Source organism: Lithobates pipiens, unplaced genomic scaffold (genome assembly GCF_037356315.1).
Source record: "Lithobates pipiens isolate NorthernLeopardFrog02 unplaced genomic scaffold, aLitPip1_a1.2 Scaffold_23, whole genome shotgun sequence".
Taxonomy (NCBI): domain Eukaryota; kingdom Metazoa; phylum Chordata; class Amphibia; order Anura; family Ranidae; genus Lithobates; species Lithobates pipiens.
In genome coordinates, this window is record NW_027507785.1 from 257,266,155 (window position 1) to 257,279,042 (window position 12,888).

Consider the following 12,888-nt stretch of genomic DNA (forward strand, 5'->3'; position numbering starts at 1 on the left):
GCACAATTGTCAGTTAAAGCGACGCAGTGCCAAATCGCAAAAAGTGGTCTGGTCTTTTACCAGAAAAATGTTTTTTTTTTTTTTTTTGGGTGGCCCTCCACTTTAAGATACAAAAGGGCCTTTCCCTCCTCTGAAAGTTTAAATATATTTATATACTCCACTATGTTATTATTTTTACTTGATTGCTATCTAAAAGGGTTAATAACCCATCATGTGATAGCATTGGGCAGATGAAAGGTACTCTTTATGGAGACATTAGGGGTCTAATAAAGCCCAATGCCTTTCCTGCCCCCACCATCTAACGGAGCACAGATTTTTTTGGTTAGGCCGCGTACACACGGGCGGACTGTTCGCCCAACTTTGTCCGCTGAACAGTGTTTGGGCGGACAGTCCGCTCGTGTGTGGGCTTTCAGCGGACAGTTTCAGCGGACAGTTGGACGGACAAGGTTTTTCGGAAATTCCGAAAAACTGTCCGCTGAAACCTTGTTTGAGCGAACAGTCCGCCCGTGTGTAGGCTTGTTCGTCAAACAAAGTTGCGCGCATGCTCAGAAAGGATTTTCACGCCGAAAGCTATAATGCAGTGTATAGGACGTCGTATTTTTCGTCCCGTCGTACGTGCCGTTCACGTCATCGCGCACGGTTTCAGCAAACTGTTCGTCCGCCGTGTGTGGCCATGTCCGTCCATGCTAAGTTTGAGCGGACTGTTTGCCGAAACTGTTGGACGGACAAAGTTGGGCGAACAGTCCGCGCGTGTGTACGCGGCCTTAGATGTGTTCCCTGGCTGTACCAGCCATGAATTAGAGGACCGGCAATTGGAGGTCATAAAATCATTTTTGCTTCTGATTCCTTTGTTTACAGGGGGTATCAAGACATGGATTTCCCTGCTCTCCATCTTGAACGATCTTGTGGTCCCAAACATCGGGTAAAGTAAAAGTGAGAGGACCCAGGAACCATAGGTGGCACTGGTGGGGGGAGGGGGAACATCACTCCGCCCACTCTGGCAAAGTGCTTGGCGGCTATAGAGCCACCAAATCACTTTCAATTTGAAGCCGGGAGCTGCCTGAGCAGACAGAGCACAAGGTAGAAGCCATCAATTTATGATTAAAGGTTCACTCTTTGTGCCTCAAAAGAGCTGAAATAGTTAATACACTTTTAGTTGCATTTTAAAAACTACACTGCAATACAAAATATGGACTTTTCTCTGTCTACTGTGTTAATTTCACCAATCCCTACTGATTTTACTTATTGTAATATTTTGGCAACATGAAGGGACGCATAGCAGCCAATTAGAGATGATTTTACTGACGTCAAGATGGACTGGATGCATTCTAATTGGTTGTTATCTTATAGCAAAATGTTTTTAAGACTTTTTGGAATACATTGTAGCAAATGTTCAGGAGGTTTGGAATTGAGTACATGTGAACAATGTATAGTTGCCATGCTCTGTGGGCTTATTCAAGTAGACATTTCAAGTATAGCAAACTGGATGTAGAATGGATATAGATTTCAACTCATTCCCAAAACAGAAATGATTGATAATTAGTTGTCATGTTTTATAATTCATTGCATTCACATTATAAAAGGTTCTTACCAATAGTTTTGAAAGTCCAGAAGCAACACCAGTTGCACCACTGTTCTTTGACTATAAAAACAGAAAATAATGAATGTAAATTAAAAATTTTATCCAGCACAGTGCTTATGGCATTCAAAATACTGATTCCAAATGTTCTGTATTGTTTGCTGGATTTAGAGTAAATGAATGTTAAAGCTAAATAATAAAAACATAAGTTGTGCTAGAAATGAAAAATCACAAATTAAGTGACATATAGTGCAAATGAATTAATTAATTAATAAGTAGTGAACATTAAAAAAAAAAATCATAAACACAAAAATAAATATAGAATAAAAAATTGATAGTGGGTACAAAGAGGACAAAAAAAATGATGAATGGATGAGAAAATGAATGAAAAAATTAGTCCGTTGAGGTAGTAAATTCCAGAGGTTATCCACCTCTGGAATTTACTACCTCTAGGAAGGAGAGGGTGAGAAAGAGGAAGAATCTCGATCTGAGCATAAGATCCCTGGGAGACTGGGACCGTCCAAGTCGGAGTGTATATTTCCAGATTAGAGTGACTGCTTGTCTGGACCCATCATATCCCTCTGAGTGGCTACCGTTCATAATAGGAGAATTTTGGAGGTGCTGGAGACCTACCAGACCCCACAGAGGGCTTAATCTGCCTGTGCATATGACCTCGCTCTTGATTGGGTCCACCTGTTCAGGTAAAGGTTCCCACTTACAGAGTGAGATCTTCTCCTCAGATCGAGGTTTTCTCTTTCTCCCCCTCTCCTTCCTTCTGGTGAAGGTGCATAAACTCTGGAATTTACTACCTCAACGACTCATTTTTTATTCATTTTTTCATCCACTCATCCTTTTTTTTGTCCTTTGTATCCACGATCAATTTTATTCTATATTTATTTTTGTGTTTATGAATTTTTTTGAATGTTCATTATTTATTCATTAATTTATTTGTACTATATGTCACTTAATTTGATGATTCTTTCATTTTTAGAGCAACTTATGTTTGTATTATTTCACTTGCACCATAGAGATATTTGATGGTTTTTGTTGCAGCTATTTTTTATTTTATTCTGTGTTGTACTTTAGCGCAGTATTAACCTGTTTTCTACCCATAATCTTAATGTTAAATCTAACCTAACCTGGCCACAAATGTTCTTGCTTTCTTTTAATGAAAAAATGTCAACTAAAAAAATATTATATTGTATAAAATTGCTACATAAACCATACTGTAATTTAAGGTCAATATAAACTGAAAATGTAATTTCCTGCTTGTATGATTGGCTGACTGGTTTTCTCAGAAATCTGCACTACAATGTCAAATTTTAAGCATTCTCTGCAATAGAAATGTAAGTTTTGGGGAGATACTCCCCATGGTTTAAATAAGGATTAAATACATCTAAATGGTTGCAGACACTGCGGCTTTCCTCATTATAGCATTGGAAGTACACCACCATCATAATAAACCAGATCCTTACATTCAATCTACAATTAGACCCCTTTCACACCACACCGCCTATAGCGTCGGCGTTAAAAACGCTGCTATTTTTAGCAGCGTTTTACCACCGGATTTCCAGCGCATTTCGGCCGCTAGCGGGGCGTTTTTACCCCCCGCTAGCGGCCGCGAAAGGGTTAAAATTGCCAGCAATACGCTGCAATAGCGGTGTTTTGCCGGCGGTATTACAGCGCTGCCCCATTGATTTCAATGGGGAGCAGCGGTGGAGGAGCGGTAAACACACCGCTCCTTCACTGCTCCAAAGAAGCTGCTGGCAGGGCTTTTTTCTGGCGTCCTGCCAGCGCACCGCTGTAGTGTGAAAGCCCTCGGGCTTTCACACTACACGCAATGGTGCAGCTTCTTTAGGGCGGATTGCAGGCGCTATTTCTAACGCTATAGCGCCTGCAGAATGCCCTGGTGTGAAAGGTGTGTTAGTGTTAAAGAGACATCTATTTCTTCAGAGCCGAAAAAGTTTGTTAAAATGCAAGCAATGTATATTATTCAACCAGGGAAAGGAGGGTATTTTTCTCAACAAAAATGTATCAGAAAAACAAATTTTTTTTTTTTTTTTTTAATTCTAGAACATATTTAACCTTCTTGTGCCTGCGCTATAGCCGAATGACTGCTACAGTGCGGGCCTTAATTGCCAGGAGGCCATCTATAGATGAGAATCGGCTTATCGCAGATCGAAATAAGGGGCCGATATCAGTCTCTTACCACGTAATTAGCTGTCAGCCAATGACAGCTGATCACATGATGTAAATAGAAGATCTGTAAATAAATTCACATTTCTCCATGGTTTGCATCTTTACAAATTCTGCAAGCATAGAAAAATACTTGTTCATCCATTAAAATTCCAGTGAGCGTGTTGCTTCCTGTGTACTTTGCCTCTGTTGCACTGAAACTTTTTGGACTACAGAACATCTCCCCTCTATGCTAAGGAGGCAAGGTGGGGGGCACGTGTTTTGTTGTCTAGATCAGCAAAAAGCAGCCCAAAGTGATAACACTGCTCCCCCATATATTCAGTATAGTAGGAAAGAATTGTCACACTAGAATAGGAAGTGTACTAATAGAAGGAGCACTAGTGAAAATAAAAGCACCCCGATGTAAAAACCTGGGAAAAGAAAACTACCGCAGTCATCACCAGGCATGTACTGGCCATCGGGGCTACTGGGAGTTTCTTGTTGGGGCAATGGCTCAGTGGGCCGGTTTCAGTGACAGCCAGTGGCGTCGCTAGGGGGTGGCTTTTAGGGCTATAGCCCTAAATATGGCGTCCAGAGCCCCAAGTCCTAGGGGTCCCCAACCACAGGGCCATAGCCCACTACCATGCTGTGGCCTCTCTGCAGCTGTGCAGTGGGCAGCACGGGACAGCCAGAGAGCGGGCGGGCAGCAGGGGAGAGCCAGGCAGATGAGAGAGAAGAGAGATGACATAATTCCTAATATAAGTGAGGGGAGCTCTCTGGGGAACCTGATGTAAGTGGGGGGCTCTCTGGGGACCCCGATGTAAGGTAAATGCTCTCTGGGGACCCTGTTGTAAGGGAGAGGCTCTCTGGGGACCCTGATGTAAGGGGGCTCTCTGGGGACCCTGATGTAATGGGGGGCTCTCTGGGGACCCCGATGTAATGGGAGGCTCTCTGGGGACACTTATGTAAGTGGGAGGCTCTCTGGGGACACTTATGTAAGTGGGAGGCTCTCTGTGGACCCTGATGTAAGAGGGGGACTCTCTGAGGATCCTGATGTAAAGGGGACGCTCGCTGGGGAGCCTGATGTAAGGAGGGGCTCTCTGGGGACCCTGGTGTAAGGGGGGGCTCTCTTGGGACCCTGGTGTAAGTCATTAATTCAAATCATGTCATTCTAAAGGCGTCTGTAATGTTGGAATGCATATTTTTCTTGAAATAAAGAGTTAAAAAAAAAAAGGAAGCCATTTACAAATACAATAGAATGTATGTATATATGTGTTTTTGCACAATTGCGTATAGTTTACATACTGTTTTTTATACGTGTTTGCAAAATTAAATTGGGGCGGTCTGGATGAAGCCCAGGGCCAAATTTTTGTCCCAGTCCAGCCCTGGTCATCACATCTAAGGACTAGTGAGCTGAACAATAATACAATATAATCATTTATTTTTGGGTTTACATACACTTTATAACCATAGTTTTGACTTGGGCAGAAGTAAAAGCCCCATGTACAGGTTGGGTGTAGGATCCAAGCAGGGCCGGTGCTACCACTAGGCGGACTAGGCAGCCGCCTAGGGCGCACTGCCGCCTAGGGCGCCCGGCCACTGGTGACTCTCTTCCCTCTCTCTGCAGCCAGTAACTAAGTCAGTCTCAACACAACAGGCAGCCGCTCCCCAGTCCCTCTATACAGTGTCAGAGGCGCAGCGGCGGCGGAGAACTGTGTCATCCCCTGCGCCTCTGATCATCACAGTGCCAGAATGCTAGTAACCTGTCTGTCTGTGTTTCACTACAGCCAGATCTGCCTCTCTCTCTGCCCAGTTCCCATATGCTGCACGGTCCGTTCTCCCCCCATAACTCCGCCTCTTCCCCTCTCCTCAGCCTCTCCAGCAATGTCTATTGTCCAGGGCTCGATGCTTTTAGCCTCTACTGTGCGGGCACTCTGCAGGATCAGAGCGCTCTCCCACCGACACAACACTGCCAACATCCCCTCTCCTGGTAAGAGACTTCATGATCTCTGCTGCTGTTTCTTCTCAGCTCTGTTTTCCTCCCAGTGAGGCTGTGGTCACATGTAGTGGAGCCTGGAGAACAGGCACATGTCCCGCATGATGCTGCAGCCCAGTTAGAAGAAGGTAGCTGAAAAATATGTCACCAGGCAAACCATGTGTACTGTACAGGGTCTGAGCCAGGAAACAGGACACCAGGGTGGCTGGGGAACTGCACATACAGAATCCTCACAGTGTGTAGTGGGATTGAGCAGCAGACTATAGCTTTGGGAAGGATGTCCTGTCACTGCTTCAGTGCCCCAACAGGTATGCAGATGCACACAGGTTGGGTGAGACACAACCAGAGTGATGGTAGTATTGCTCATAACATCATGTAATACTGACTGAACTGCACTCTACACATGTGTCAAATATAGTATTATGCCCTACACTGGTTGACAGACCTATGCTGCTTGCTGTCTCTTGTATTTATGTGTGCTTTAGGCTGGGTTCACACCGCTGCGGGTGGGAGACCCGGATGTGATTCGCACCGCACTGCAGTGCAAATCACATCCGATCTCTGTGCGATGCGAGTTCAGCCATACAGATAGTATACAGATAGTATACAGATAGTATGGCTGAATTCGCATCGCACCCGCCCCAAACTCGCACAGGACCCTTTTTTTGGTCCGCAGCAGAATCGGATCGCATGGGTGTTCACACCATGCGATCCGATTCCTGTCCGAGTTTGCAGATCGCACTGCGATATGCGGACTGATCTGGGGGTGTCATTAAGATTTCATTGACACTCCCAGCAGTCCGCATAGGGCAGTGTGAACTGCCGGCGGGAGGCATGCGATGCAGGAAAACGCCGCGGATTCACGGTGTTCCCGCATCGCTCCAGTGTGAACCCAGCCTTACACTGCTTTCAACTTTGCTTTGTCCGTTTTGCTACCAAACACAGACAGATCATGGATCCACTGCATCCACTTAAAATTCCTTCCAGAAAGTATAAATAAAATTGGACATCCCAGTGATTGTAAGGTTAGGTGGGCAGTCTATACAGATGTGACTCCCCCAGCCTACGTACAATAAGTGTGTTTTTTAGTGGCTGATTGTGTGTTAAAACAACATTGTCTTGAGTGGCGGTGTAGAATATTTGATATTTAATATTTATTCTTTTTAGTCATTGTGCCACATTGCTTTTTAGATGGATTTTATTTCATGCTACATCTCACAAGGTAACTTATTTTATTAGCAGCAGCTATTCTTTATTGCTGCTAAATTTTTTGTATTTTGGAGGGGGAAATCCTCCATAAATGTACAAATCACTGTTCAGCCATCTTTGATCTGATCTATCATCCCTGATCACTGCCCAGGCCTGGAGTACACAAAGATGAGGTGTCCAGGGATCTGTCCTGTCAATACCACCTGGTGATTGCTGGCATATACAGAGCTGGCCCTCACACACCAGACTTTTAGCCCCAGTTCACACTAGAACGCGGTGCAGGAAAACCACCATCCATGTGCATTTTCCACACCACATTCGGGGGGGCGGCAAAATTAGGTTTCGTCTAGGGTGTCAAATATCCTTGCACCAGCCCTGGATCCAAGGTGCTCCACAGGAACACTAAGATCAATCTGAATACTGTCACAGGTCATGAGGATTATCAATAAACCCCACATGGTGCCAGCTTCTGGGCACTGTTACCTTAGGTAGGTAAGATATTTGTTTTTATTAATGATTTGATTAACAAAAAAAATCCCACACAGTATAAAGCAGTTTTATAAAATCACAGATTGTATGAAGTAGAGACACACATGTTTTTACTAACAGAATGAACAATTCGATTATTTTGGATTACTTGGGGGAATATGCCCCATCATTTATGTTTCATTTTGCCAGAGCTGTAATATTCCCTAATATTTTTATGTTTGAATACGGTATAATAATATCTAGGTAAGAATTACCTTACAATAAAGATCTTTCAGGTCAGTTAATATGTCCGGAGTAATTTTCTGAAATGAAATACAGCAGTTCACATAACAACTCATATCCACATGACAAACATTTATTGAATAAGCACAAATAATAGCAAAACTGTTTATACCTTCATATATAGTATTGAGATGAAAACAACCTTAGCAGACCTGACTTTCCCCCAGAGATTGGTCACTAACCGTCTACTATTCTGCAGCTGTCACTATCAAAAACATGTATGGATTGTATTGACTCAATAACTGGATTAAATATTGTTTCTTAAATCTGCAGGGAGTTCATCTTGATTAACCGTTTCCCGACCAGCTCACATAGACATACTGCGGCACAATGGCACAGCTGCGCGAAACCCCTTACGGGTACGGGTTCTCCTTTAGGAGCTGCTAGAGAACACAAGCTTGCGCCTGCTGCACGGCGGAGGACCCAATGCGCGTGGCAAGTGTGTGCGATCGCTGCTGGTCACACACGATCGCGTGCAGGAGAGCCAGCACAAAACACACAAATCCCTTCTGTGAGGGGAGATGAGACATATCGTTTGTTCCTACTAAGTAGGATCAAACGATAGGTCTCCTCCCTCAGTCAGTCCCATTCCCTTACAGTCATTGTCCTGCATTTTAACATGTAGTTTGAGACTATAATTTTATTCTGCACTTTGTGGTAATTTAGTTAAAACTTGGTCTTATTCTGCAGTATGTGGAGTGAGACTCCACATGTTGATTAAACTAACTGCAATCTAGTGAAGATTTTGTCTCATTTGCAGCATGTAGAGTGATACTCTGCATGTTGCTTGCAGTTAATTTGATAAGGCTACTGTCTTGTATCTTCAATTGGTTATTGCCCTTGTACAGTGTGTGGAGCAACACTTCTGTCTCGCTCCGCGCTTTGTCTACTATAAACCTAGCACAGTCTTTTCTTGTATTGCAACATGTGGAGGGAGTTTTTAACTTCACTGGAGACTTTTGTTTTTATTTTGCAGCATGAGAAGTGAGACTCCACATGTTGCTTATAGTCTATTTAGTAAGACTATTGCCTTGTATTTTCAATCTTTGTAGCTGCATCAAGCTTTCACATTGTTAGTTATAGCTTTGCTTGGTTTGCTCTAAATCTAAAATCATATTTATATATTACTATGCTTCTCCTTGCTCACGCAGTTTGGGTCCTTCTTATTCTTTGCCCTTACGTCTTTGTATGTTTTTTACATACATGTTCGTGCGGGCAAAATTGGATTAATAATTATGTTCCAATAGTCAATTTTAATTTTATACATGGACATTTTTATATCTGTGATGGCATTTAGTATATATGCTTTTTTTTACTTTTTGTATAACAATTTATATCAAATCTCTTGCAGGTCCTTTTGATGATTAATTTTATTTTGTATATACTGGTAGTCCTTTTGTAACTTTTAAATCTGTATCTGCATTTGTATTATTATCTATTATACATTTTCCTTTATTAGTTACAATTTATTTTAGCCTTCGATTGCACCATATTGGGAAGCTGCATTTAGCTTACGACCACACACACACATTTATATATCTATCTTTTTATTTATTCATTTGAATTAATTGTATTTGTTTGCTCTTTGTTTCTCCCCTCCAGGTGCCATTCATTTTGAGCTTTTACAAGGTCTTATTTTATGGGGAGGTTTCTTTCAACATTCCTTGCATTTGATTGGCTGTCTATTTTTCATTAGCTCCATATCTACAGATCAGATTTTGTTCATTCAGCTATGACTAAGCATTTGTTTGTGATGTGGAAAGCGTTAGCTGGTTGTCCCTGGTTTCTATGCTTCAGCTATGACTGTTTTTGGATTTGAATCTTTCAATAAAGATGCCTTCAGCGGTGTGCGGCCATTCAGGATTTTTCCTTCCTTCCTAATTTGAGCAGAGCCAGCACTTGCAAGATCGTATAGGGTGGGTGTCTTCAACAGGTCTGGAGCCTTTGAGCTGCAATTTCTCTTCCACAAATCTTTCCCATAGTTTGTAGACGCTATAACTTTTGCGCAAACCAATCAATTTGCTTATTGTGATTTTTTTTTTTTTTAAATACCAAAAATATGTAGAAGAATATATATTGGCCTAAAGTGATGAATAAATGTATTTAAAAAAAAATATGAATATTTATTATAGCAAAAAAGTAAAAAAATATAGTTTTTTTTTTTTTTTTGTTTTTTTTGTTTATAGCACAAATACCACCAAAAGAAAAGCTCTATCTGTGGGGAAAAAAAGACGCAAAGTTTGTTTAGGTACAGCATTGCACGACCGCGCAATTGTCAAAGTGACGCAGTGCCGAATTGTAAAAAGTGTCTGGTGAGGAAGGGGGTAGAATCTTCTGGGGCTGAAATGGTTAAAATAGCATGAAGCTATATTATGTCCATTACGCTCTGTGATAAATCTGTAAAAATCTCTTAAGTAAAAATCTATGTTTAGTATTAGACAAATGTCCAAATCGTATGTAAATGTGTAGATTCTGGTCCCATAGCAACCAAAAATTCTAAACATGACAGAGTCTTTTTTTTTTTTTTTTTGCCATTTCTAGTTTACAGATGATATGATATGATATATACATACCGTGAGGGCTTCCTGCAGGCATGGTGATTGTAAAAGTTTCCCTACCTATTGGAGGATATGATTTCTAATTAGTATATATGGGTAATTTAAAGCTATACATAAAGAAATAATGTAAGACATCATACAGGAAAAGAAAGACATGCAAAGGTAATACACCATTTTTAAAATACAATATGAGAAGAAATATTGTATTTAATAAATGATATACAGTATGTTTTACATGAGCAGGGTGTTTGGTTTCTTCAAACAGTTATGGTGGTCTCATTGATATAGTGCTAATTTTTGTTATAGTCACACATATTTCATAGCAATAATATACCAAATTGTATAAAAAATAAATAAAAGTAGTCCTTATTAATTGCCTAATAAAAATGTATTTACAGAGGAGTGCATTGGAAAATATGAAGTTATTTAACATAATAAACAAAATGTCTCAGTTGTCAATATACAGTTTTGGCCTTACCAGTGCGCAAACAAGCTTTGTCTTTAATTCATCTATTCCCAGTTTTTTCTGAAAAAACAAAAGCACAAAAAAGATCATTAGTATTTTTCTTTACAAAAATGATTGCAGTAAGGCCAGTACCCTGTCCACATAGACGTCAATGGGCTGTATGCACACAACAACTAGTGGTTCAAGCCACATAAACATGCGGCCCATTCACAGACGAATGGTCCCAGCGCACCTGTGAGTGAGGATTAAAAACACAAAAAGTATTCTTTCCTGAGAACAATAATAATCTCATTCAATCTTCAAGTTGTCCCCCTTTCTAAGTGTATGTCACTTACACGATCCTAACTCATCAGTCTCAGCTTTATCCCCTTACTTTCTTGGGACAGGTCCTCTATATCAGTGGTCATCATCAACCCTGTCCCCGGGGCCCACTCATTTGATCTCATTTGCTGCTCAGTGATTTGCAGTATTCTAGTCTGCATCTCCCCCAAGGTAATACATAAAACCTGGCCTGTTAGTGGGCCCTGAGGACAGGGTTGATGACCACTGTTCTATATATTGGAAAACTATGAACCAAGGGTTTTGATTTACTAATGTAATACAGATGGTTTGTGCAAATTAAACTTTTACTTGCTGGCCATACACATGAGGAATTTCAGATAATTTCTGCAGAATTGGCCAACATTCAAGCCATAAGTGGTCCTGCAAGCACCACCTAGCTCAACAAAATTAAATCTAAGGCTACTTTCACACTGGGGCGGGCGGGCGCCGGCAGTAAACCTGCGCTATATTTAGAGCCACTTTTCCGCTGCTAGCGGGGTGGTTTTAACCCCCGCTAGTGGCCGAAAAAGGGTTAAAACTGCCTGCAAAGAGCCGCTGGGTTTGCAGCGCTGCCCCATTGTTTTCAATGGGAAGGGGCGCTTTAGGAGCAGTGAATACATCCGTTCAGGTCCGCCTAAAAAACTGACAGGTGGACTTGAACGGATCTGTTGTGTGAAAAAGCCCTAACTTGGATGGGGCAATAGACTGATTTCTCTATTTGCTTGTGGGACTGAATGACATACACCAAGCCATGTATGGTTAGCCTTAGAAAACTAGATGAATCTTTGTTCGCTTTGAATGCAGAATAATGCGCAAAGGAAATAGACAAAAAGGATTTTTGCCTTCATGTGATTGGAAGATAGTTTAGTGAATAAGGTAGAAGTTATTTTCAATCCAGAGTCTCTATTTCTTTAGTAAATAAACAAGTAGCATTTACCATAGCAGAAAATATTCTTACTAGAAATAAACTAATTAATTCTTTAAAATCACCTGTTCACCTTCTCTTATTCTTAGGACCATGGCACACTAGAGACCCTGAACTACTGATAGAGTAATTACTCAATGATGTGTTGCTTCCTTGCAGGTCTTATGAGCAAGCTATCTGTGGTCGAGTGATATTTTGTAGTATTTTTGTCATTTTGGCAGTTACAGCACATACAATTAAAGCGGAGGTCCACCCTAAAATGGACCTCCGCTCATCGGAATCCCCCCCCCCTCCGGCGCCACAATCGGCACCTTTCAGGGGGGAGGGGGGTGCAGTTACCTGGATAATCCAGGTAACTGCACCCACTTCCGGGCTAGCTCTCTGCGGAAAGGGGCGTACGTTACGCCCCTTTCCGCAAGCGCCCGCCCCCTTCAGCAAGTGCCCCGCTGCCTGCTGGGAAACACACAGCTCCCAGAGGCAGCGGGGACCGTCCGGATTGCGCCGCGCGGCTCGCGCATGCGCAGTAGGGAACCGGGAAATGAAGCCGAAAGGCTCCATTTCCTGATTCCCATACCCAAGATGGCGGCGGCACGAGCGAGCGATCGGCTTCGGGTGCCGACATCGCGGGCGCGCTGGACAGGTAAGTGTCACTATTTAAAAGTCAGCAGCTGCAGTATTTGTAGCTGCTGGATTTTAAAAAAAAAAAAAAAAAACGCGGAGTCCCGGTGGACTCCCGCTTTAAAGAAGTATGTATAAACCAGTGAATATGGCATTACACAATAATTCACTGCAGGTGAATATCCCTAGGGAATTTGTTTAAATAGGCAATAAACTATTCACCACCAGTGAATGTTCAGTGAATGCCACCTTCACTACATAAATGTACTG

At 42.1% G+C, this 12,888-nt stretch overlaps 1 protein-coding gene across 1 annotated transcript in view; it reads right to left on the reverse strand.

Annotated features, from left to right (window-relative positions):
• Positions 1–12,888, reverse strand: part of LOC143927138 (ranaspumin-like) — a 58,661-nt gene that overhangs the window by 22,863 nt on the left and 22,910 nt on the right. Inside the window, exons 7-10 of the mRNA XM_077451091.1 lie at positions 10,767–10,814; positions 10,304–10,348; positions 7,703–7,750; positions 1,592–1,642 (exon numbers count right to left, since the gene is read on the reverse strand). Coding sequence (XP_077307217.1) covers positions 1,592–1,642; positions 7,703–7,750; positions 10,304–10,348; positions 10,767–10,814 — 192 coding nt within the window. The remainder of the gene's footprint in view (positions 1–1,591; positions 1,643–7,702; positions 7,751–10,303; positions 10,349–10,766; positions 10,815–12,888) is intronic.